At 36.5% G+C, this 24,272-nt stretch overlaps 3 protein-coding genes and 1 non-coding gene across 8 annotated transcripts; 2 read left to right on the top strand and 2 right to left on the bottom strand.

Annotated features, from left to right (window-relative positions):
- Window positions 1–1,026: 1,026 nt before the first annotated feature.
- LOC135675762 (stromal cell-derived factor 2-like protein) lies at window positions 1,027–6,998 on the top strand. Of its 2 annotated transcripts, XR_010513994.1 has the most exons (7): window positions 1,027–1,238; window positions 1,327–1,467; window positions 4,527–4,667; window positions 5,999–6,048; window positions 6,133–6,262; window positions 6,464–6,600; window positions 6,869–6,998. XR_010513994.1 is itself a non-coding variant. In XM_065186256.1 (6 exons), exons 1-6 carry the CDS (start codon window positions 1,140–1,142, stop codon window positions 6,545–6,547), a joined length of 645 nt encoding a protein of 214 aa, XP_065042328.1. In that variant the 5' UTR covers window positions 1,027–1,139; the 3' UTR covers window positions 6,548–6,764. The 2 variants fall into 2 exon arrangements, 1 of the variants encoding a protein (XP_065042328.1); XM_065186256.1 differs by lacking the exon at window positions 6,869–6,998 and having other exon boundaries at window positions 6,464–6,764.
- An 864-nt stretch (window positions 6,999–7,862) lies between these two features.
- Window positions 7,863–7,936, top strand: TRNAI-AAU (transfer RNA isoleucine (anticodon AAU)). The gene has a single exon. It is a non-coding gene; the product is annotated as a tRNA-Ile (tRNA).
- Window positions 7,937–11,204: 3,268 nt separating this feature from the next.
- Window positions 11,205–12,854, bottom strand: LOC135581705 (uncharacterized protein At5g64816-like). 3 transcript variants are annotated; one of them, XM_065186252.1, is made up of 2 exons: window positions 12,694–12,854; window positions 11,205–11,704 (listed from the first exon to the last, which is right to left on the bottom strand). In XM_065186252.1, exon 2 carries the CDS (start codon window positions 11,675–11,677, stop codon window positions 11,282–11,284), a length of 396 nt encoding a protein of 131 aa, XP_065042324.1. In that variant the 5' UTR covers window positions 11,678–11,704; window positions 12,694–12,854; the 3' UTR covers window positions 11,205–11,281. The 3 variants fall into 3 exon arrangements, with proteins under 3 accessions (XP_065042324.1, XP_065042326.1, XP_065042325.1); XM_065186254.1 differs by having other exon boundaries at window positions 11,205–11,710; window positions 12,694–12,849; XM_065186253.1 differs by having other exon boundaries at window positions 11,205–11,752; window positions 12,694–12,837.
- A 548-nt stretch (window positions 12,855–13,402) lies between these two features.
- Window positions 13,403–21,552, bottom strand: LOC103986910 (probable protein phosphatase 2C 11). Of its 2 annotated transcripts, none has more exons than XM_009405057.3 (12): window positions 21,304–21,552; window positions 20,421–20,460; window positions 20,211–20,328; window positions 19,433–19,496; window positions 17,556–17,664; window positions 17,235–17,388; window positions 15,428–15,553; window positions 15,187–15,310; window positions 15,030–15,106; window positions 14,853–14,905; window positions 14,097–14,151; window positions 13,403–13,808 (listed from the first exon to the last, which is right to left on the bottom strand). In XM_009405057.3, exons 3-12 carry the CDS (start codon window positions 20,325–20,327, stop codon window positions 13,665–13,667), a joined length of 1,023 nt encoding a protein of 340 aa, XP_009403332.2. In that variant the 5' UTR covers window position 20,328; window positions 20,421–20,460; window positions 21,304–21,552; the 3' UTR covers window positions 13,403–13,664. The 2 variants fall into 2 exon arrangements, with proteins under 2 accessions (XP_009403332.2, XP_065042323.1); XM_065186251.1 differs by having other exon boundaries at window positions 21,309–21,552.
- Window positions 21,553–24,272: the final 2,720 nt, after the last annotated feature.

The raw sequence follows: 24,272 nt of genomic DNA, 5'->3' as shown, positions 1-24,272 counted from the left end.
GCCGTGTGCTCACTCTCTTCTGTCAACCTACAAACCTTTCATGCCATAAACAACGATAGATTGAACCAGAACAGAGACTGATGATTTCTAAGATAAGGATGAGGAGAGGAAAGGAGAGGAGGACAGCAACTCAAATCTAATCCTCCCCTTTTTTTGCTTTGCTCCTCTATCTTCGTCTTTATATAAAGGAGCTTCCACCTAGGGTTTCCAGTTCTTGCCTCGCACGTGTCACCAAGCTCCCCACCATGAGATAAGAAAGCGCACGATGAGAGGTAGAAAGACCAACATGGTCTCTCGCTCTAAGCTTATTGATGAGCCGGGAGAAATTAAGGAGAGGGAAAAGCATGGTAAGATTCTGTTGACTGTTAACCACTGTTCCTGATTGGACCACGAAGAGAGAGAGAGAGAGAGAGAGAGGCTTCAGGATCAAGATGATCATCTTGTTATATCCAGGTGAAAATAAAAATAAAAATCAACATAAAATATAAATTCCTTTTGTATGAATGGAGAAAAAAATCATCAAACATGGTGGCAAAGACACGAGAAACAAGAAAATTGATTATTTATGTTGACCAATCTTAAATTTGTGATTTTTTACATATATATATATATGTAATTTGAAAAGTCAAAATACAACAAAAAATAAAATACGAAAAATAATTGGTTATTCATTAGAGAGCAAATAGAAAAGCGATGAAAAAATATTAACGTGCGGAAACCAGAAAAAGGAAGATCCTCACCGTTCATCTGTGATGTGATCGATGGACCCGCCTAATGATTGAAGGCGTAGTGGAGCCCATAGAACTCCTTCATCATATTCCAATAACCGCGCAGGTACAACGTTAAGTATAGCTAGCCTAGGAAGAATGAAAGCTTCACTTGGACCGATGTGTCCATCTTTAGTTGGCGGAAAGATGATGTCTCGTACGGGAACCCTTCACCGGATCCCGATGCACATGGCAACCCAAAGGACCCGTCGAGCTAAGACACAGACCAGACTAGGCCTACGCGGAGAGCGGTGAGGACACCGCAACCCCGGCCATTCCGGTCCTCCGCGCCGGAGAGCCATGGAATAGAATCCCGTCACCGCCTGGACCCCTTAGAAACAACGGAGTTGGATCTTCGTTTACTTCCTCGCCATGGCGCTCTCCGTCCTCTTTGCCCTCTCGGCCCTCCTCCTCCTCGGCCTCGACGAGGTCTCTGTTCGCCCTGCCTCCGCCGCCGCCGATGTCGTCGAGGTCTCTGCTGACAAACCCCATTTCTCCAGATCTGTAATGGTTTCTTGATTCTTCTTCACTAATTTCTTTGTTCTTTTTGTTGGGGCAGATTACTTATGGGTCCGTTATCAAATTGATGCACGAGAAGACGAAGTACCGGTTGCACTCGCACGATGTGCCATATGGATCAGGGAGCGGGCAGCAGTCGGTCACTGGATCTCCCGACGTGGACGATTCCAATAGTTACTGGGTGCGTCTATGATGATCTCCTCTGTAAACCTTATGTCATCTGTTTGCTTTAGCCCTTTTTCCCTACAAGTGGAACTCCTATTAACTAATTTCTTGGATCACGCAGAGGTAGGATGAAAAAACTGAGTGATTTTTAGCTGAAAATTGCCTGCATAGATAAGGTGTAGGTTAAAAAGTGACAGCCATGGAAAATGAGATGTCCAATCGTGTGCATCTTAGTTATACTTGCTAATTTTGATATATCTTATAGTAGTTTTGAAGTTCTCTGATCCATCAAAAAGTTCTCGAGCATTTTGTATTTGTTATTTGTGGATGACATCCTCTTAAAGTCTTCAGAATAATTAAGTAATCCTGAAGATTCTCTTTGTTGTCGTGGTTGGTTGTGCAAATATGTTTGGAAGTGCGGAATTATAAGTCTGCTGAACGCAAGATTCATGAAGTACTCCAATTCATATTGTTTTTACCAGGAAATGAGGGATCAAACTCAAGAAATGGAATGAGTATTACTGTTAAGCTTTGATCCAAACTATTACTTGAAGAAATTATATCACTTCACATTACTCCTAATAAGAAAATAAAAAATGACAAAAACATTTAGTTGTTAGAAGTTGATCTTGGATCCTACCCATTGAAGTTGAGTGCTAAGAAGTGAATACATTTTGGAATTTTACTTGGGAATTTATTTTCTTTGGGGATCCAAATTGTGGATGTAACCCACTTGAAATGTACTTCAGTCTCTGCAGTTACAACAAATTAAATGGCTTCCTAGCACATCTGTTTTGTTGCATAACCTATCTTTGTGTGGCTGATAATATATGCTTTAGATAAAATTTCAGCAATTTTTATCACTTCTATACATAGTATTACCCATATGGTTTCACCAAAACTTTTAACCTTTTCACATGCATCCATCTTGATATGGGTTAATGTAAGTTTTGTATTAGTCTGAACTCTGAAGCTATATTTACTTTTATCACACTGTTGTGGAGTCAAGTTTGCCATGGTTGGCACATGCAATTCAACATAGTGACTTGAACAGTGCTTGATGATTTTTCTGTTGTTTTGATAGTCGGTGTGGATCTTCAGTGTCTTTTCTTCTAAGTTTCATGACAAGTGGTTTGTTCTTTTGGGCAAACACCTAGGTGCTTTGCTACTACCTCGTGATAAAAAAACCTTTTGAATGCTCAGGTCTTTCTGGTTTGGACCATCTTCTCTATATAACCAACATCATATGTATTTATATATTCATCATTAGCTATATATTTGACTATGTAGCAGAACAGACAGTAGTTATATGTCTATCATAATGTATGCCCAATGATCAGGCTCTCTTGGGAAATTTGACAACTATGATTGGTAGTTCCTTGCTGTCTGTCCCATTTCTTTGCTGGCATAATTTAGTTCTATTTTGTCAGAAAACGAAAAAGAAAAGGAAAATAACCCAATAGCATAGTATTAGGTGGACTCCTCTTGTATATGGACAAGGGAACTGTTCTGTTTGGTTCTCCATATTTTGACCTGCTAAAACTTCCCTGTTACTCCCAACTTAAGCTATGGGATGCTAGCATCCCTTTCGAGTTGTTCCTTTGCAAGGTTAGGTTCTTATGCATTACTCACCCGACTTTCAGTGCAAAACACACTTTATATCCAACTTGCAGATGGAATTCTCAATTGCAAACGAGGAGGAGGAGGAGGAGGTGGTGCTGGTGGTGGAAGGAGACAAAGAGGAGCAGGCAGAAGAAAGGGAGGAGGAGGAGGAGGAGGAGGAGGGGTGAGAGAGAGAGAGAGAGAGAGATTAGACAGCTGTTGACGACTTGTAAAAAAGAGAAAAGTGGACCTGGTATGGTAAGCTTACTATGGTAAAAGCTCAGTTTTGGACCATACAATACAAATTAAACCATCGATCATACTCATCTTATGGTGGAATTCTTGAAATAATGTTAGGTAGACACAATATTTCTTACAAAGGTCTAATTTTTGCACTTGTATTCCTGCAAGGAAGTAACTAGGATTTAGGGCTGCTTCAGTTACTCTTATTGTTGTAAAGAATGTTGGATCTTTTCAAGTGAATATTCCTTGTGCAATTTCTCAAAATCAGGGTTGTATGTCCTTTCTTCTGCTGAATCAGTGATTCAATTCCACTCTCTTATGATATGTCATTGTAATTAAAATGGTTATTTGTTCCTCCTTTGACATACAGCATGCGTCATTTGATGCATGTGATATTTAATAAAGAAAATGAATAACTTTTAGGCTTCCTGATTTCCCTCAATTTGGTTCCTCTGTTTTGCAGTTTTTCTTTCTTATTCTTTCTTCTTGTCTCTTTCTGCTGCTTCTCTCCGTTATGCTATCTAAATTACCTAGCAGCAGATATACGTTGCTCACTTATTAAATTGAGTCCATTCTGCCATGTACACTGGGTTTAGTCAATTTTTTTGGTTGTGTGATGATGAATATTCTGTACAAAAGGTAATTTATACATGGCTGGATGGAACTTTCTGTACAAAATATTTCTCTTAGCTGATTCTCCATTTTGCAAGATAAAATGTGATCTGCCATCCTGCCACATTTAAATTATCTTTTGCATGTGGCTAAGTTGGAATCAGCTATGAGAAATAAAAAAGGTGTGTTTAGCTTAACTTTGTTCTTTTGACAGTGTTTGAGAATTAAAATTAATACCTGGCTAGTTTATTTATATGGCCGCTAGTCTAAAGGAAGATGGGTTATTCTTGATACCTTTAGTTGGCCCTTGAACCTTTAGTTTCATCCATAATCTCTATTGTGTTTTTTGATTAATTTGGATAAAATTATATTTATCTGGTTTTGCATTGGTGTGAATGCACAGCCTTGAAGAAAAAATGTCTCAAATGGTCATGGACTTTAACACTTATTTGGCCAACTAGACATTTGCTCTAAGAACAAAGGGGCCCAAGTTCTTAAAAGGAAGTTACGGTGATTTAGCATCATTTCTGTCTTGACTGACATTTTGGTTTTTAGGAAATTGCAGCTCCTTTTGTTTTTGCATTGGACATTTTTTCTCATGTAGATAATTACTTACAGATTGTGAGGCCTCAACCAGATTCATCTGCCAGACAAGGTGACATCATCGAGACTGGAGCTATTATCCGATTACAACACATGAAAACTCGTAGATGGCTTCATAGCCATTTGCATGCTTCTCCATTATCTGGTAACCTTGAGGTCAGTGAGGTTTTAGTTTTTACTTGGATCCTAATGTTTGACAAGGGTTTTGAACTTCTGGGTTTTATGTCTGTTGCATCAAATGACAGCTGATGAAGTTTTAGTTTGTTCAGATTTTTGACAAGATCAGTCATGTTTGTTCCTTTTCTTTTGTTGGCTGAAATACATGAGAATGGCATCTTTCAGTTTTTCAGCATACACTGAAAACTCTGGACCAAATTGTCATATAGTCAATTTTGAAGCATGTTGGACCTCTGAGTAAGAGGCCAGAGCAATCACTCGGTTCCATAGGCTTAGTAAGTATCTAAGTTGTTTTGCCAGCATGATTAGTAATTTAATATTAGAAATCTTCTAAAACCCTCTTCTACTAATGGCCTTTACTTAAAAGTCCCTTTTCCTTGACCTTTTTGTGCAATTTTCTTGTTACATATGTTTTCATTTCTTTAGTTATGTTAACTAAGCATTTTTGTTATTACTTTAAACTATCGATGAAAGGCACTGTCATAAGACTCAAAACTTCCCCCTATATTCAATTGCCTCTTAATTTCATACTTGAATTTCCTTAATCTAACCTTCAAGAGCCACCAAGCAATGTGCAATTTGTCCTTCTAGTTTTTCAACTTTATTCTATCAAGTAACATCTTTAGTTGTTAATTTCTTTTCCCTTCTGACTCATTAGCTTGCAATCACTAGCTTCATCTCACTCTTCAATCTCTTGTTTTGATATTCATTATTTTATGGATTAGCTTAAAGTTTTCTTGTTGTCAAGATAGTAAATTTGAACTGTTGTATCATTGACATGTCTCATTTACTTCTGTAAATTTGTATCTCAGCATGTCCATATTGAATCATCTCCATGTCCCAGGTCCATTTATTTAACAACCTTTGCTGATAGTGTTGGCCCCATGGATGACTGCGACTGTCATTCAGCTAACAGTGTTAGACTTTACTTTCATATTATGCAGTCTCACAATTGACAACTTGCCTGGGATTTGCCTTTTGTTTGAGCACAAACAGATTTTAAAATCTGAGAGCAACTGTTGTTTCTTGGCATAGAACTGAAGTGAACATGGATCTTAGAGATTTTTCAGAAATTAGTGCATTAGATGTTTCATTGATCATGAAAACATGCTGTATAAAGAGATCTTGATGAGGAAGAGGCATGAAAGCCTTGTTTAGGGTTCTAGTGCTGTTTTGCATATGCTGCTTGTTCAAGTAAATTTTCCACAACCTAGATGGTGCACAAAGTTGTGCTTGTAAGTATGTAATAGTGTTTTTTGCAAAAAAAATTTTCGATCCCTACTGATTTGCTGTGTATGCTTTGCCTGTAGGTAAGCTGCTATGGGGGGGATGACCGATCAGATACTGGTGATTTTTGGCGGTGAGAGCTGCAAGCTGCTTGAAGTCTGTCATATTTTCCATCTTATGTCTAATAAGTTGATTTATGCATGGGTTCCTTGTTCAGTCTTGAGATCGAGGGCAGTGGGAAAACATGGAGGAAGGACCAGAGAGTAAGGCTTCGACATGTTGATACTGGTGGTTACCTACACAGCCATGACAAAAAGTACAATAGGATAGCAGGAGGGCAGCAAGAGGTAATATATTAACCTCCTAGAGTCTTCGTTCATCTTTGGTTCCTCGTAGAATCTTTTGATCGAGTAGGCTTTCTCTGAACCAACTTCGACAATGTGGAATCTAATTTTTTTCTTTCTTTCTTTCTTGATGCTTTCGATCAATCGTATCCATTGTTTCCGTTGTCCTTTGATTGTCAAGTTCACTTCTGAATTCTCCTGCAGGTATGTGGTGTTCGGGACAAACGGGCCGATAACGTCTGGCTGGCAGCAGAGGGTGTGTACCTCCCAGTTAATGCAAGCAAGTGATCAACGCATTCTGTTGATAGCTGACGAGCCACTGCTGCAATAATCTCATCGAGGTCTCTTTGATGTCTTGTGTCACAAATTCTGCTCCGTAACTTACATCCTTACTTGTTTTTGGCTTATGATGATATAGTAGTGGAAACTGGCCATAAGAACAACTTGGCTTATCCTCCCATCTTCATCAGTCTACTGAACTAATCGTGATATAGTCTTTTTGATATTTAGCATGGCAAAGTAGAAGTTTCAACTTTTTTCGTAGTGAGGAGTATGTCTTTCTCGTCCAAGATAATTTAAATTATGACAAGAAGCTAACCTGTGTCGCAGGTGAGAACACTTTCATGGGAAAGCAAAGAAAACTCTGAGCCCTCACCGATCTAACAAACTATATTTTGATCATCCGTGGAGTCAACTGAGACCCTTAGCTCCTCCTGCAGCAATGATGATAACTATGATGTCGAGAGAGGTAGAGTGGTAATAGCAATAAAAATTAATGAATTAGTGAACATGATTGCATAGAATAAAAAGCAAGAGAGAGCTTCCAATGAATATACTTCTTTGAATTATTTGGATTACTCGTAAGTTGGGATCGGTACTTTTGGTCCATCCATACCTCTGCTTGCGTACACCTTTAGGGAATGCAAGATGATGAGGTAGCAGTAGCACATCCTTCCTTCAATCTAACCCTAATACGTTCCTATGAAGGCAGGAAACATTGGAAGCTCCCACTCCCTTGCTTTACTTGATTTTTGGTCCATTTCCACATCATCCGTAGCAATTCTTCTACTCTCTCTGTTCCTGCAGCAGTAACCTTCTTCGTCTCTGTGTTTGCTTGATTTCTGCTCATCCTCACATCATTCGTAATAGTTCTTCTTCTCTCTGTTCCTACAGCCTCAACCTTCATCTCAGTACTCGCTTTCTGGACTTTGCTTCCCCATCTTCCTGAAACCAAACGAAGGAGTTTGTAGAAGTGTGACGATCGTGTGGATGTGGTCTGGCGGTATTCTAGTGGAGACCAACCACGAGTGGATGGAGGATTCAAGTAAGCAAATTTCTACCCTAACCTTTTTTTCCTTTTCCCTATTTCAGAAAAAAAAATGTATAATTATTAGTTATCATAATTAATTTAGTGAGGTCTATTAGTTCAGTTGATTAGAGCGTAATTAATTATTAGGTATTAAGAAGTATATATATTTTAAGTTATAACTTTATCATAATTAATTTAGTGAGGTTTATGAGGTCAGGTGATTTTTATGTTTACGTAGTTATATGTTTAAACTTTAGATATTTATTACAAGTTTATAATATTTATAAACATTAAAGCCTATTAGCTCAGTTGGTTAGAGCGTCGTGCTAATAACGCGAAGGTCGCAGGTTCGAGACCTGCATGGGCCATTTATATATTTAAGTTTTTATATATTTAAAATTTACGTATTTATACTTTTAATGTACAATTAAAAAAAGTGTATGGCATAATTCTGGACTTGGGTTTTATAGATTTATGATTAGGCATTTATGTATTGAATTAAGTTTTATGATAAGGTTAGAAAAGTAAGTTTTTGATTGTGTTGGGGAACACATTTGTATTTTTAATGTGCTTTTAGAAAAAGATATTTACATTTGTATTTTAAAGTTATATATTTATATTTTTAATGTACAATTAAAAAAAGTGTGAGGCCTATTATGCGATACGATAAACTTGGGTTTTAAGGTTTACGATTAAGTATTTATGTGTTAGATTTAGTTTTACGATAAGATTACAAAAGTAATTTTTTAATTTTACTTGGGAACACATTTGTATTTTTAATGTATTTTTATTAAAATATAATCATATATAAAATATAATCCTTAAAAAATAATTAAAATTTTATATTATAGAAAATATAAATCTTATTAGTTTGTTGCTAAATATTTTGGTGATGTTGTAATTTTAGATAAAGTTATAATATATTTTTAAATAAAAAAAAATTATATTAGCATCCTACAAATACTGAAATGCTAATGCTTTTGTGAAGTAGCATCAGCATTTTAAAATAATTTATTAAATATCAATTTGTATTTGAAATATCAATTTATTAAATATATCAGTTATCTTATTAAATCTGATCATATCATACGGATTATGAGATCGATCAAGTGAAATAAACCATTCTAGAAAATCAAATTTTAGATTGTTGGGAATTGTATGCAAATAAAAAGATTAGGGTGATAATACAATATAAGGAAGATTTTTTAGACTATTATGAAAAAAATAAAAAATGTGCCAATTATTAACATCATAATTCAGACCAAGAAAGACTAATTGACTTGCAATGGACGAACAATTTCTTTGGGTGATTATAAGCATCCCGTGACCACCTAACTTGTCTCAGAGTCAATGATGTATGGTTTGTTGTTGTTGTCTCACTTTGGTCTAATTAAACAATTGAGCATATCAGACATGCCTACTAATCATAAAGCAATGTGGCAGACATCAATGCAAAAAAGACTACTGGCATTAATATAGATAAATCGGATTACATTACAGTTGCTTTATTGATATTATACAGTCCACATGTTGCATGCATCTCTCTTTAATCTCATTTTATGCTCTCATAGGGGGAAGGAAGACTACACCGTTATTTATAATTTACAATTAAAACTTAAAAATCTTAGATAAAATATGATGTCAAGATCAAGTGAACTCTTTATTAGCATTACCTAACATGACGAATGTGGTCATTGCCACCTTCCGGCACGAAGGCATGGAGAGTCGTGGTGATTGATGGGAGAGAGAGAGAGAGAGATGTTACGATAGTTAATTTGGTATAAGAACAGCAAGAGAGAGTTGTTCACCCAATATTAGCTCTGATGATTAAGAACAAAATGTTCCATTTCCCATCAAATACAGGTGAGGTGGAAAGAGAGATGGTTAAGCTGGATATTGTGTTGTTCTGTACATAATTAAGCTGGACATCTACACAATACAAAACATTTAACATACATGTAAAAGTGTATAAATATTTTGTGAAGAAAACATCAAAGTTGTTATCTTTTTAGTAGTATTATGCATACTTCATTGTCATATGTTTCCTAAATATAAATGTATATATCTCATTCTATACATACATACATATATAATTAATATTATTATCAATCAAAGTACTTAGCAACTAAGCTCGCTAATATTTTGCTATTGTCAAATGTGAACTCCAAGTTCAATCCTTGATATATGACTGCGATACAAATATTTTAGATGCTTTGTCAACTTGTAAGTTCTCCTTTTAGTCTCTTTGTGTTGAGAACTAGCCCCTCCCCTTCCTCACTCCCCACAAAAAAAAAAAAACCTATCCTCGTTATTGGCTAATTATAAATTATCCCTGTAGTTAGACCTCTTTAACATCTCAATCTATAGACTTAAAAAAAAAATATTAAAATATAAATAATTATGAAAGTGAAACATCTAACTCAATTTACCCTAACACCGTTAATTTTATCGATGGAAGCACGAAAACAATGGACAAAATGATACTTTCAACATCCTTATTATGTGTTCGGTGGTGGTAGATGACGACATTGTTGAGTCACAAGTGATTATTGTGGATAACGAGGGAGAGCGATGACGAAATATAAGACGACGATGCAGATGTCGACGCTCTGTATCTGTGTCAGCATTGCTCAGCAACTGCATCAACACCGATGTAGAAGCAGAGCAGCGCCGACGTAGATGCAGAGCGATAAAAAGACCACTTGTCATCTTCATTGACGTTGATGCATATGCAAAGGAATCTCGCTTTGCATTTGCATCAACATCGCTTTGCATTTGCATCAACATCAACACCAATACATATACAAAGCGATGTTCTGCATCGATGCTTTTTGCATCTGCATCAATGCCGACGCAAATGCTAAGCGACACCGACACAGATGCAATGCAACGTTACTCGACATCTACATCAACGTCGCTTTGCATCTGTATCGACACCACTCTACATCTGTGTCGACGCAGTTGCCGAGTGTCGACATTTGCATTGCCACCTCACCTCTCGTCACTGCTCTCCCTTCTCATCTACATCCACAATAGCCACCAACGACCCCCAACGATATCATCGTCCGTCGTTGTCGAAAACGTAATTTAAATATTAAAATTATCTTTTTATTCATCGTTTTTGTTCTTTCATCCTATCGATAAAATTGACAACATTTAAATTTTTTAAGTCCAAAGACTCAAATGCTAAAAAGATCTAAGTTGGATCGCATTCTCTTTTTAGACTCTATGGTTCTCTGTTGCTGAGAACCGATCCCCTAAAAAAGCCTATCCTCCACGTCCATCATAGAGCAGTAACTCCAAAAGAATTCAGAACATAAGGAAAGATAGTGAAACAAGCTACTAAGATTTTTGGGTTGTACTTCAACCAATGTATCACCAGCTTCTCTACCGCATAACTTCCTACACAATAAGCATAAGAGAAAACGATAAGCATGAAATGTAATTTTGATTTGGAGAGCAAGTTCCACAACATTATTATGGTAGCCCAAAATACAGTATAAATCACCACAAAGGAACATATATTTTCATATACCAAGACATTAAAAGGTAATAAATAACAGGAAAAAAGATTTAGAAAAACAATACAATGGCTAACTGCAACTCCTGCATGAGATACAACCCAACAAAACGGGATAAAAAATTCAAGCATTGATCATAAAACAATAATTTAAACAACGTGCAATGTTTCCAATACAAAACAGAAAAAATGCCTAAGGCATTTTTGTTGATGATGATGACAGTGAAGAGAGCCGAAGGCATTCGCTCTGGCATCTTTTAAGGCAGATGTCATTCCAATTGGGAACTTGGTGTTGGTTAACACAAACAGTCCTTGCGCAAGCATCAGTACAAGCATCGAGCTCAGAAACACCGCACACAGTGACGCATGTATCAAGAATTGGATCCTTTGAAAATGCACCAAGCTTGTTCAGCATTCTCTTCGAAGTACACACTCTCTCACAAACAAATATCTCATCCGAGTTCTTTTCACGCCCTTGAGCACTTCTGAGCCTTTGTTCCTCGGCATGTCTTCCTTTTACCCTAATCCTATGACCTGCTATGATGACTGGAACTGCAGCTCCTAATAAGGACCACCACATATCCACCATTGCGATACAACTATTGAGCTGTAGACTCTGTTCCTTCCCATTTGATGGATAACAAATAAACAACAAACACAAGTACTACCCATTTCAAATTAGTTTAATGAAACAAAATGGAGCTAAATATCCAAGCAAGTTGATGCGAATCAATGCTAAGTAGATATTCATCAAATAAAAGACACTAATTAGCAGGACAGCATGAAATCATTTCTTATTTTGGAATAACTTGGAAAGGAAAGACTAATTCAAATGCATTATGCTAAGAGATTTCAACCTATTTGTGACGAAATGCTTACAGTAGCATGACATAACAAAAATAAGTGGCAAACCATCAGAGATATTCATCAAATAAAAGACAAAAAATTAGCAGGACAGCATGAAATCATTTCTTATTTTGGAATAACTTGGAAAAGAAAGACTAATTCAAATGCATTATGCTAAGAGATTTCAACCTATTTGTGGCGAAACATCATTAGGAACAAAGGGGGAAATGAATATGATCAAACAATTCAAGCCAAAAAGGAACGCACGCGCACAACAAAAGGATAACTGTGTGAATGGGTGCAGCGAGTAGCAGTAACTTCTCTTATTTCGAGGAGTAAGAGTGACATACAATAACTACCAATTTCTTGATGAATATCGAATCGAGAACAACAAACAAGAATATTGTTTTACAATTCGTTGCCAAAGGAAGGACAAAATAGGATGCTTACTACGACCCTCTAAAGTTCAATATGTGTTATCACATCACAAAAATTCTGGTTTAATCGAAAGATCCAATAACAAAAATCCCACCATTAAACAAACTTTAAAGATCCTCATATCAACCCCTTGACAAAGGCGGGGAATCCCTATTACCCCATCCAAAATCCTGGAGACCAGCAAAACGCAGGAAGCATCGAACAGAACGAGAAGAAGAAATTAATGGCAGAGCGTCGGGAATTTCTAATAACATTTCCACTAAAGTAGGCGAGATCGATAGCAGAAAGATATAAAAGAATCAATCTTCGACGGAAACTCACCTGACAATTGAGGAATTTCTCGATCCGAAGCAAGCACAACAGGATTTGTCGATGACGGAAACGGATTAGGGTTTTAGCACTCGCCCCTATTTGGGCCGGTCAGGAAAGGGCCGCAGCCGTCGGAACTCACTTTGTAACGGTCCTCGTCGCTTCGCCTGGTATTTATGTATGTAGCGTGAACGCTTTATACCACTATGACGGCTATATACCAAGTTACAATGTATGAGTTGCATTGATTATTTTCACCCACCCGACTCTGGTACCCGCCGCACGTACATGTTCGTGATTGGTGGTCGCAGTGCGATCAGCTGGGGCCCATGTGTGCCTTCAATCAGAAGGTAAGTAGGCTACCGACTTGTGTAATTGCTATTGCTCATATTTCTTTCATAAAACATAGGACTGCCATTGCATGTGTGAGGATACGTATGATGAAAAAAGTTACCAGTGAATGAAAATTTTTGCACCAGTGAATATATTATAATATTAAAAAAATAATTCCACATCTAATGTGTGGTAAGGTTTGTGATTGTATTTATTTTAAGGTCTTGAGAATCAAGTCTTCCTCACTAAGGTTGCATTTTGAAAGAAAAGAAGATATCTGACTTTTGTGTCCACAAAAACCAGCCCACTTATCTCTAGAAAGTCAACACATGGTCAGGCAATTTAAGAAAATACACATCATGCGATTCTATCCATAGGTCATGTCATCTGAGAAGAGTAAAGTCAACCATTTAGTTCTAAGGCACTCCATAAACCAAATGAATACTGCTTTATACATTCGATACTAACTATCGGGTTAAGGATGGGAACTTTGGGATCGCCCACAACTAATTCAGTGCCATATGATGATTTGTCCAAATGTATACGCTATAACCTTCAAGATGATGTATTGCTATGTACAACACACTTAAAATCTACAGCAGGATAGTAGGATCACTTGGAGCTTCAGTCTCACCCCAGCATCATCATTTTTATGGATGAGGAGCATCAGGTCTGATAGGCTTATTAAATTGCACCAGTATCATCGTCATGTTGTCCAATCCATCTCCACTAATGGTGGATGGGGCCAGACACCGGTCCAACACTCTTTCACAGACTGCAGACAGGCAGCTCTCCTGCATTAGCAACATAGGCACCAGAAAAAGTATTATGATAAATAAAACAAAATATACTTCTGGCAAATAAAACTGCTTTATTCCATTATATATAAAGCCTAAGATACAATCTTTGGCAAAAAAAAAAAAATCCATTTCATGAGCTCAGTTACTGAGACCATCAAGTGTTGAAGTTAGCCTCAAGGTCACTGACGTTACAGCTTCGGATAATTGGTTTATGTTGGACATAAGGTTCCGAGAAAGATACTCTTAAAGTGATCAAAAAATAACATAGAATAAGGTCCTCACCGTTTTTATATGCTCATTGATGAAATCCACTAGTTGCTGGCTTGTCATGCAATCCCTGGTAAAAAGTATCAGAATAGACACCTATAAGTACACAAGTATTTCAAATGGACACAAACTATGGCAAGCATGAGTTCTCAATCTGATTCTATTAGAAGCTCTAAGCAAGGAGCACTCAATTATGTAGAAACACACCTTATGGTTATAAATGTTATAAGCCACAATGAAGGATAATTCTTGAACTAGTAGATCATGATGATAACGGCACAACAGGTAATGACCAAACATGAGAAATTTATTACCGTCCACTGAAGTACATAGACAAAATAATGCTAAATGTTCAAACACAAACACTTGACAGATTCTATCCAATGAATCTTTTGCCGCTATTGAGCTCTAATTTAATATACATCGACTGTTCTATTTGTAAGAGAAGAGAATTCATAGGCACACAAATAGCTGAGAAATTTATTATGAATTATAAACATATAATTTAGTGTGAGTAGTTTGATACTTTGACGTGCTAGAAACATGAAAGACACTAGTATTTCTATCTTCTTAAAATTGTGGATGGACACTAGAGTATTGATAACATTATGACCGTGGCTTTCGGTCTATCAACTATTTAAATGAAGGAATGTCAATGTTGCAATTGAAACACAATATATATGATTGTTGGAAATCTCATTATAAGAATAGTTATAGTAGATTTAGTTGTCTTGGATTTACAATTGCTAAAGAGGTGCTGAAAAGGCATACCAGACTCCATCACAGGCTAAAATGAGAAATTCATCATCATCACATAGCTCCACCTACAGCGAAGGCCAACAAATGACATACCGAGATTTATAATAGAACTCATGATAATATGGTGGATCATAGTTCAAATGGCTCTAAATTTAATCACTATTGTAAGCGGAACTGTGGTATACTCACAATGTTTATGTCTGGATTGCATGTCACAACTTGCTTCTCAGCAGGTAAAAACTTGTTTTGCTTGAATTCCATGTCGCCTGCCATAAGTTTGCTTCTCAAGAGTAAAACATATGATAAGGCAGCTTACAAATTTTATTAAAAAACACTGAGGAAGTACCAATTGCTCTAGTGAGGTTTAAGCTTCCATTTATTCGTCCTGCTTGAATAAAACCACCTGCTTTTACGATCCTTTCCTTCTCCTCAACAAGATATGGTTTGTGGTCTGTTGACAAACTAATTGCCTATAGAGAACAAACAGAAGTAAGACTACACAATTGAGGCATATTTTTTGTCTATGATGTAATCTTGAAGCATATGAAAACACAAATCAGTAGAAAGAGATTCTCTTAGTGACAAACCTGACCCTTCCTCGAGAGTACACAACGAGAATCACCAGCATTTGCAACAATGAGTTTGTTGTTTCTAATGACTGCCACACAAGCTGTGCTTCCAGATGTCGGTCCAGAGAAATCAGAATGTGGTCCCTGACAAAGATTTCTATTGAGTGACAAGATTCCCAATGGATCCACTTAACTTGCAAATAGTACTTTACGCCTTTTCAAGATTCAGTCTAACAACTAGCACTGACAAGAACAAGATCTTGAGTATGAAACATGCACAAGGACAATGGACAGAAAAAAAGGAACCAATATGACAAAACTTTAGAAACTAGGACAAGGTAATTAATACTAATACATTTTCTACCACTCTAATTTATATTCAGCATGTATGTAATATTTAGAAAATTTATGGTGGGAACATATGAAAATTAGAAAAACAACAAACAATCACTTGCCAAATTCTTCTACCATTTTTGCCAAATATTGAGTGTACATACCATAGTAAATTAGTAGTGCAAGATAACATACAAATTGCCTCAGTCTGTATAGAAGCCTTGTGTACATAAGTATAAGCCTTCTAACAAAATTTAGGAATATAATGCAAAGATGATATACGATTTAAGTTCTGCACCTGCCAATAAGAATCAGTCTCCTTTGTCCTCTATTATGCATCATATACTCCTAACTTTGAATAATAATTTTGGTTCCATGAAACCCGAATTGAAGTGACATACATGGCACACACCAAAACTAGTACGTCTTAAGTTAACATAAGTATACGCATGTAGTATATTATAAAGCATCACACTGTTCTGGTAAATTACCCGACAAATCTGGGTTTGCAATACAGACATAGACCTTTTTTCTAAAATGTATGTTCTACGAAGCATCTCATTTCTACATCTTTACCGTCACAATATTTTAGCTTTATAAAATCTCTGTCCAAACGAAATTCAGAAATTTCATGTGAAATAAGTAAATGCATAATCTTGTGCTTCTCACTTATACTGGACATATAAAAGCAACCAACTTCCAAACAGGGAAATCTGATGAACAAGGACTCATCAGACACTTAGACCAAGTGAATCATAGGCCAAAGGCACAACTTTAATGGACATGTTCAATTTTAGGAGAGGCCAAACCCAGACAAGTGACCTACAGCAATATCACAAACCACAGAAGTCAGTTTGAGGTGTGACATATCGTGGGAAAATTAGAGCTCAATTATCTCTCAATCTCTTTCTCTGTTCTTTCACTCCTTTTATCTCTCTTCCCAATGTACTGCCCCTCGTTTCTCAAAGTTTGTATTTCTATCTTCAACAACAGCACAACATTTTAAATTTTCATCCGAAAAACATGTCATACAATTCCTTGACAACCAAGACCCTAAACATTGTAAAACACTTAGTCAACTGCTGAGACAGCTCAAACAAATCAAACTACTGTTGAAAAGTTGTTGGCTTCAGCCAAAATCTCCTAAAATACTTTCCCATCCTTTTATAGCTTCAACAGCTCATTTCGGGATTAAAAAAAAATTCTTGAAACTTTGGCTTCCCTGAGAACAATTCAACCATTATATAAAATACAACTAAGATGGATGACAAAGAAAAATGCCTTCACAAACTCCACAGTGTACTTTTTTTGGATTCTTCATTCGACACATATATTACAGCACAAAAGGAACTTCAGACCCACATAATTAAAAGACATTCCTTCAAAACACAAAACAAGCAAAGTATTCAAGATATGGCATCCCCAGCATATTAAATGAAACAATATAACATCTTGAACAAACTTAAAGAAGATCATCAGAGTAATATATCACCTCCTCATATGCCCATTCATCTAAATGTTCACTGGAATAACCACCCCTTGGGGACCATATCAATCCTTCAATTAAACCTGTGAACTTGTCCATTTTGTCCCCCAGTACAGCTAATTCCCTCCATCCTCTCTGTCCTTTCATCATCTCATCCATCCTGAATCAAAACAAGAATCATATGTATGACAAATTAATACATTAATTAATCTATTCAGTTCTCTTGTCACATTACATGCTTTATGACATACCATATGTGGCCTAAAACTGAATTTTTGATCTCAACTCAAAACTACAGATATTGGAAGACGTAGCATTATATGTTACCTTAAAAATGCTTTTTGTACTGAAGCAGATAAATCACCACCCAACTGAGGCTCACACTTGAGAATTTCAGCGTGCAGGTATTTTGCACAGAATTTGGCTACTACTTTTCCTGAAACAACATATTACCTCAGTAAGAATTGGTTAATAGTTGCAATATTACTACATCTGAGATAAAAAAGACAAGGAAAACAAGTGGTGAAGCAGAGTCACTGTACAAATCAACTCTAGTATAGAAAATCATATCTTGTAGTGAGGAAAATACAACAACACGCACCAAGAAACAGGACAATATGAGTCTGACAATCACAACCTTAACATAGAAGGAACTGTTTGTGTAGACAAATTCTATTAGTTTTCAGGTCATCTAGGCTCTTGTATAGAGGATTCAATTATGTCAGAAAATGTCACCAGTGTCTCAAATGTAAAGAAAAGTGAAGCAATAATAGTGAATTGGATTACAGATGTGCATTTTCAGTCAAGTTTGAGCTCTCTAAAGTAAATATAAGCAATTATTCTGATAAAGTTGTAAGTAATAACAATTTAGTTTAGCCAATTTTTCAATACAAGCAGTACCATGATTACTAATCCTTGTAACTACAATTTATTGATTTATAGACCATATTTGTCAAGCATTTCTACTATAGCTATGTTAAATGCCCAAAATTAATTTTGTATGACATTGCGTTCCTTTCACCAGACGTAGTGGACAATACAGAAAATACAATCTATGATATGGACAACAGCATCACATACCGATGTTCACAAAATTGTAGAGACGGCAAATCATTGGTGTTCATATGCACGGAGAACAAACACTATACTTATCTATCAGTGAAAGCTTTCTTGCCTATAATAGGGAACTAAAAAAAGCATGAATATTCAGACTTCGTTAATTGTAAAGGTGGCAATTCATCCCTATTTAGAAATTAATAGACACGAAGGACCAGTCGGGTAGAGCACGACAAAATTATATATTGTTTTATATATATTTCATTTTATTTCTGAGAACGAGCTAGGAAGTCTTTGTTTCATTGAAGTATGAAACACAGAGGCAGGGGTGGCAATTTTTGACACAACCTGAAAATCAACAAGAGATTAGAAACTCAAGTTTGGCTTATATGGTTTTGGGTCATCGAAAGGTGGAGATAAACAACCCCATTCATAAATCAGTTTATATGGGATTCAGGAACATGAAACCATTAAACCAATTTAACCCAATTAATAATCAGGTTCAAGATGACTAAACCCAATTCTCAAAGAAAACTATGGCAAAGACAACAATGACAATGCCAACATAACAACAACAAGAAACCATAAGGTCCCGACCAAAGATAAAACTCTCACCCTTAAAAAGATGGAGCATATGAACCCATGTATCTTTCCAAAAAGAATTGGAAATAATATATTCACCAAGCTTAGCCTGGGGGCAGGGCATATGATAAGCCAAGTTCTCCTTGACGTGTCAGGGCAATAAAAGAAATCCTTTTATAACTGGATGGGAGAAACCAGCCACGTTTTCCATCTTTCATGTCATTAATAGTACCAGCTCGACTATTTGAGTTGTGCAAAACTTTCACCAGAAAAACAAAAATTCATCCTCTCATTTAGCAGCCAAGGAAACACATTATATTATCAGATATTCATGATTTCACCATATACAAGGCATTTTCATTTTTGTGGCCATCTACATCATGGTTTTTTCTTCCTTTCATTTATGTATGTGTTCAAGCACATTAATGTTCAAGCACATTATGTATGTGTTCAAGCACATTTCTCACCCGAATCAGGCTTGGAGACCAAAGACATATACTGGATGCAGTAATGGCAAAACAAACAAACATTAAGAAAATTGATAAGAGCATAATTGAAATCAGTACCTCCATGACCATCATAAACGCCAAAGAATGATGTGCAATTGTCAAGATCCGGCACAGCAGCATGCTGGGACATGCAGTGTTAGAGAAATAAGTGTGCAACATAGCATATCAAAATATGAACTGATGTCTCACCAATGGTGTGAAGATAGGGGGAGACACACATTCTTACCAATCAAGTGAGCAAAATACTCTATAATTGCATCAACAAAAACTCATTAACTTATTATCCTTCTCATGCACACAACCAGGTGAGCTAGTTTCAAACAATTTCTTACCAAGTTTGTTAAGTTTCTCGTACTTTTTATATGAAGTATAGTTATAAAATACATGTTAGTTTAGACTCTAGCACCAAAATTCCATACTTTTTGAAGGGCACATTTAACTGTAAGTTTCCGCTGGCACACAGCAACTATTTGTGATATTTGATAATTACTACGATATAAATGTAAGCAAGAGTTAATATAAACTTACCTGTGGAAACTGCCAAAACTAATGTGAATGACACTTTGGTTAATATTTGCAAAGGTTGATTTCCAAAATATGAAAAGCTGAAAACAATGAACGTTTTGCATAGGACAAGAAACAGATAGAACGAAACTGAACGTTTGATAAAAAACATTCTGAAGTGGAACATCATACAATTAATTGACCGATATCTGCACATGCAAAGAAGTAATGCAGAAAATATAACTCAATATTTAAATTGGCATGTTAGAATACATAGCTCATAATGGCGGCTATTGCAAATAAACTCCTAACATAACCCTAAATAACTTACCGCATCTTCCATAGTTGCACGCCATCCTTGCATAGATGACAAACCAAACCTAAGCCTGGCATTGGCACCATCTTCAGAAAATTTCTCAGTTTTTGGACTGCTTAGGTAGATACCCATGCTGCATGACAGGTAAGTCCAATAAAAGTTAATGTCAATAGAGCATCACAGAAAAAACAATATAAAAGAATCACACCATGCCAATATTTTTACCTGATTCCAGGGTGACTTCTCTCAAGACAATTTCTAGCTACTGCAGAAAAAGATAAAAAAGAAATCACCAATGGCGGTGAAGATCAAGTCAGCATAGATAAGACAATAATTCAACAAACAGTGAACTTTCAGGTATATTGACACTTAGGAGATGTGTAGTACAATCCCATATAGAGGTCAAGAACACATATCAGGCCTACAACCTCAATAAACAGGGTAGCCACGCGCCAAACACAGAGGACTAAACAAAGCATTGCTTAAGGTATTGACTTACTATACATTCTACAGTCTTTGCTTAAAACAGAATTGCATATTTCATGTGTGCTTAATCGTCATACAGGATAGCAATGATCTCTCATGGATAAATATAGACTTCGATCGGTTGATGTTTACGAGTGTTTTTCCTTCTGCTATCTGTTTCGCCTTATCTTTCTATTTATGTGATACAAAAGAACAAGTTCGAATATACAATCAAAGACATTAATATCAACCTTACAGAAACAAAGGACACTAAGATTCGCGACCATTCATGTTAGTCAGCTCAAAAATGTCGCAGTAGAAGGCTAGTTCTATATAGATAACTAATTACAGGTAAATGACACAAAAGCCGACATTTTTCTTTACTTTTATCTAAATAAACCATCAGAAACACAAACTCCAATATGCACCATTGCAAAAGACCATTCAATCGACCACATTTGACAGCCACAGAAACATTACTTGTGCAAAAATTTTTTAACCACAGCGCCACCACATACAACAACATCAAGAAAAACTTCATCATGAAGTCCCGTTCGTACAGCTCAGCGGCAGTAGCTACCTACACCAAGAATATCCAGAAGAGACATACAACCGACAATAAATAGGGAGGAGCAGAATATACCTAACCAGTTGCATACACTTAACGGAAGGAGGAGATCTGGCGGAGGAGTGCGACCGCGGCGACCAGCGAAGAACCGATTCCCAGAACAACCGAGGGAAGTAAAGTTGAGGAGATGCGATCGAGATGTAGTCACGAAAAGTGGTAGCGGTGGGGATGAGAACGGCGAAGAGGGTTTTGGGGACCCAAACGATTCGGCGCGGAAAGGGGAGGAAAAGGTTGGAGTAAATAGAGCAGCGGAGAAATTGAGGAATGTGAAGTCCACCGACGAATTATATATTATATTATATTATATTATATTAATTATATTAGGAGAATTGCGCATAAGGACTTTTTTATGGTCTGAACTGATTTAATTATAATGTTTTTAGTAATATATAAAAAAATATTATAATTTAATGTTAAAAAATAATATAAGGTACTATTGAAAATATTATAATTAGATCGATTCATGAATCGATCCATAAAAAAAAGAAAAAAGAAAGGAAAGAAAAAATAATAGGTGGTTTTAGCTATCGAATTAAAGATATTTAGGTACCATATAAGTTATTAGAGAATTATGAAAATAATAGATTTTTTTGTTTTTTTTTTCGAAATTCGCCACATTATTTTTTCTCTCTTCCCGTTGACTTATGCGGACGGCCGTCGGAATTCTTTATGTTCTCCTACTTTCAACTTGTCGAGCACTCAAGGCTTATCCGCCACCGTGGCGACAAGAGAAATAAGAGACTAAGTCACCCGTGATAACTCTACGGATGATGTGGCAGCTGCGCATTCGGCGAGGTGTGAGTAACCCCTGAGACACGATTGTTGACGTGGGTTGTGATGCACTTCTAGTTCACTAAAGGTGTATTTATTTATTTATTTATTTATTTATTTTGGTGCAGTCTAAGTGTAGCAAATCACTTGGAAATAATTTGTTTATGTATAATATATAATATCTGATTTAGTATCATTAATTTATATAATTTAATGGACTTATAAGGATCAGAGGAATCTACTAAACTTGGTCAATGGTTCGATCTAATTAGTAAATTATTTCATCAAATCAAATCATGATAAGTAATCGATCAAATTGATATAATAAATGACTCAGAAAAGAAGACGTGTACACGCCATACGCAAGTTCTTGTTTGAATGATAATTGGCAGAATTAATGAATGAGCTCTGAACACGTATCGATATTTTACGTGGATGGAGATGATAAGGTTCCTGATTTAGGAACATGGATCGAGACGTGCGTTTGAGTCGATTGGGATGATGCACGGATATCAACATAGTTTTCCTGCAAGAAGGTGTAATAAATGTCACCCTTTGGTGAGGACAAATCTCGTAAGAGAAGTGCTTCAAGTCACGAGTCTTTTAAGTGTTTTGTATTTGTGTCGATCCCACACTTTTCTCGGCCCCTTCGTGTCGAGTGCTCGTCCCTGTCGGCATCAAATCGTGACTCACAATGAGACATGAACGGTGAGCGGGACATGACACTTATTCCCAACCTTTTCTTCGTCGTTTCTTCTTTTTTTTCGTCCTTTTCCTGCCTAACGTATATTTGATTTGATTTGAACGTTAGTGATCCTTTACGCAGAGCGAGCTTGCACGGTTTGGTTCGATTCCGGATGTGCAAGATCGTCTATCTCTGATGGGTCGGGTTTGAGCTTTGGCTTCCAAGTCGGGGGCTCCCTGGGGCTGACCGCTTACTCTTCGGACTCCGATTCCTACACACAAGTCAGGGTCAGGAAGGGGCTCCCAACTTTGATCCCTCCGAAGATCTTATTAGCGTTAAGTGACCGGAGAGAAAACTCCTGTTGAAAGACCCCTTCAGGAGTTTTTATCTTCCCCTCAAGGGAATCTATCGTACCTGAGCTGTTTATTATCGTCGGCGCTGTACTTCGTTGGCACCGTCTCGATTTTTGCAGGATGACGTTGTGCATGGTCGGTGTCGTCCCAGCCTTTGCAGGACGACGCTGTCCCGACCTTTGCGGAACGGCGCTGTGTACGACCGGTGCCGTCCCGACCTTTGCGGGATGATGTCGTACTTGGTGGATGCTGTGTTGGGTTAGCGCCTGCGCTACCTTCGCGGGAATAGTGTTGACTGAGGCGTGCTGTCCTAGATGCTTATGTGATCGTGAATAGTGGTGGGTTCCCAAGATGTGTCCTATCAGTTATGTTCATGAAAGTTCTTCCTTTCTTTTTTTTTTGTCCTTTTTTACCTAATATATATTTAATTTGATTTGATTTAAACATTATATTCATGAAAGACCTATGGATATAGAAATTAATATTAATAGTACGAGGAAAAAAAATGAAAAAGAACATAATAAAAAAGATCTGAATGTTGTTGATTCGATTAGAGATTTTGCATTATCGATCTGAAATAAGTAGGAAAGTACGACATGCTTTTGTTATGTGAAAGCAAATAATAGATAAAAAATATTTCTTGAAATTATGTAATAACATTATTGAGTTGAAGCAAATAATAGATGTGCTTCTTTAAACACCAAAAACAGTTCTCTCGGGAGAAAATAATAAGTAATTAGAGAAAAAAAAGGAAGAAGAATAATGAAATTGATGCTATGACTCCTCAAGAACAAAAGTATCTCAACGTTTGAGAAGAAGACCTATAAAAGAGAACACAGAGCTGCATGACATCCTTTTAGAAGCTTACAATACACTTCTCTTTAGTTTGCTACATTTCTTTCTCATCTCAGATTCATTTCATATCCATCTTTTTCTGCCTAAACTTTAGAAACTTACATTTGATACACATTTCATATCCATTTGCTTAACCATTGGTAGCAACTTCTAATGCTGCAAAATGAGATTGGATACCACTACATGATTAAGCTATGTCAATGAACAATGCAAATATTGTCACCAATTTCCATAAGAGAAAAAAATGGTGAACTAAGTTAAAATGGAGGCCAGCACCGATTAGATTTAAAAATTCTAGGGAATATAAATATTTTTTTATC

Source organism: Musa acuminata, chromosome BXJ1-6 (genome assembly GCF_036884655.1).
Source record: "Musa acuminata AAA Group cultivar baxijiao chromosome BXJ1-6, Cavendish_Baxijiao_AAA, whole genome shotgun sequence".
Lineage (NCBI taxonomy): Eukaryota > Viridiplantae > Streptophyta > Magnoliopsida > Zingiberales > Musaceae > Musa > Musa acuminata.
The sequence above is the reverse complement of the archived record's forward strand: the minus strand, read 5'-3'. Positions and strand labels throughout refer to the sequence as shown.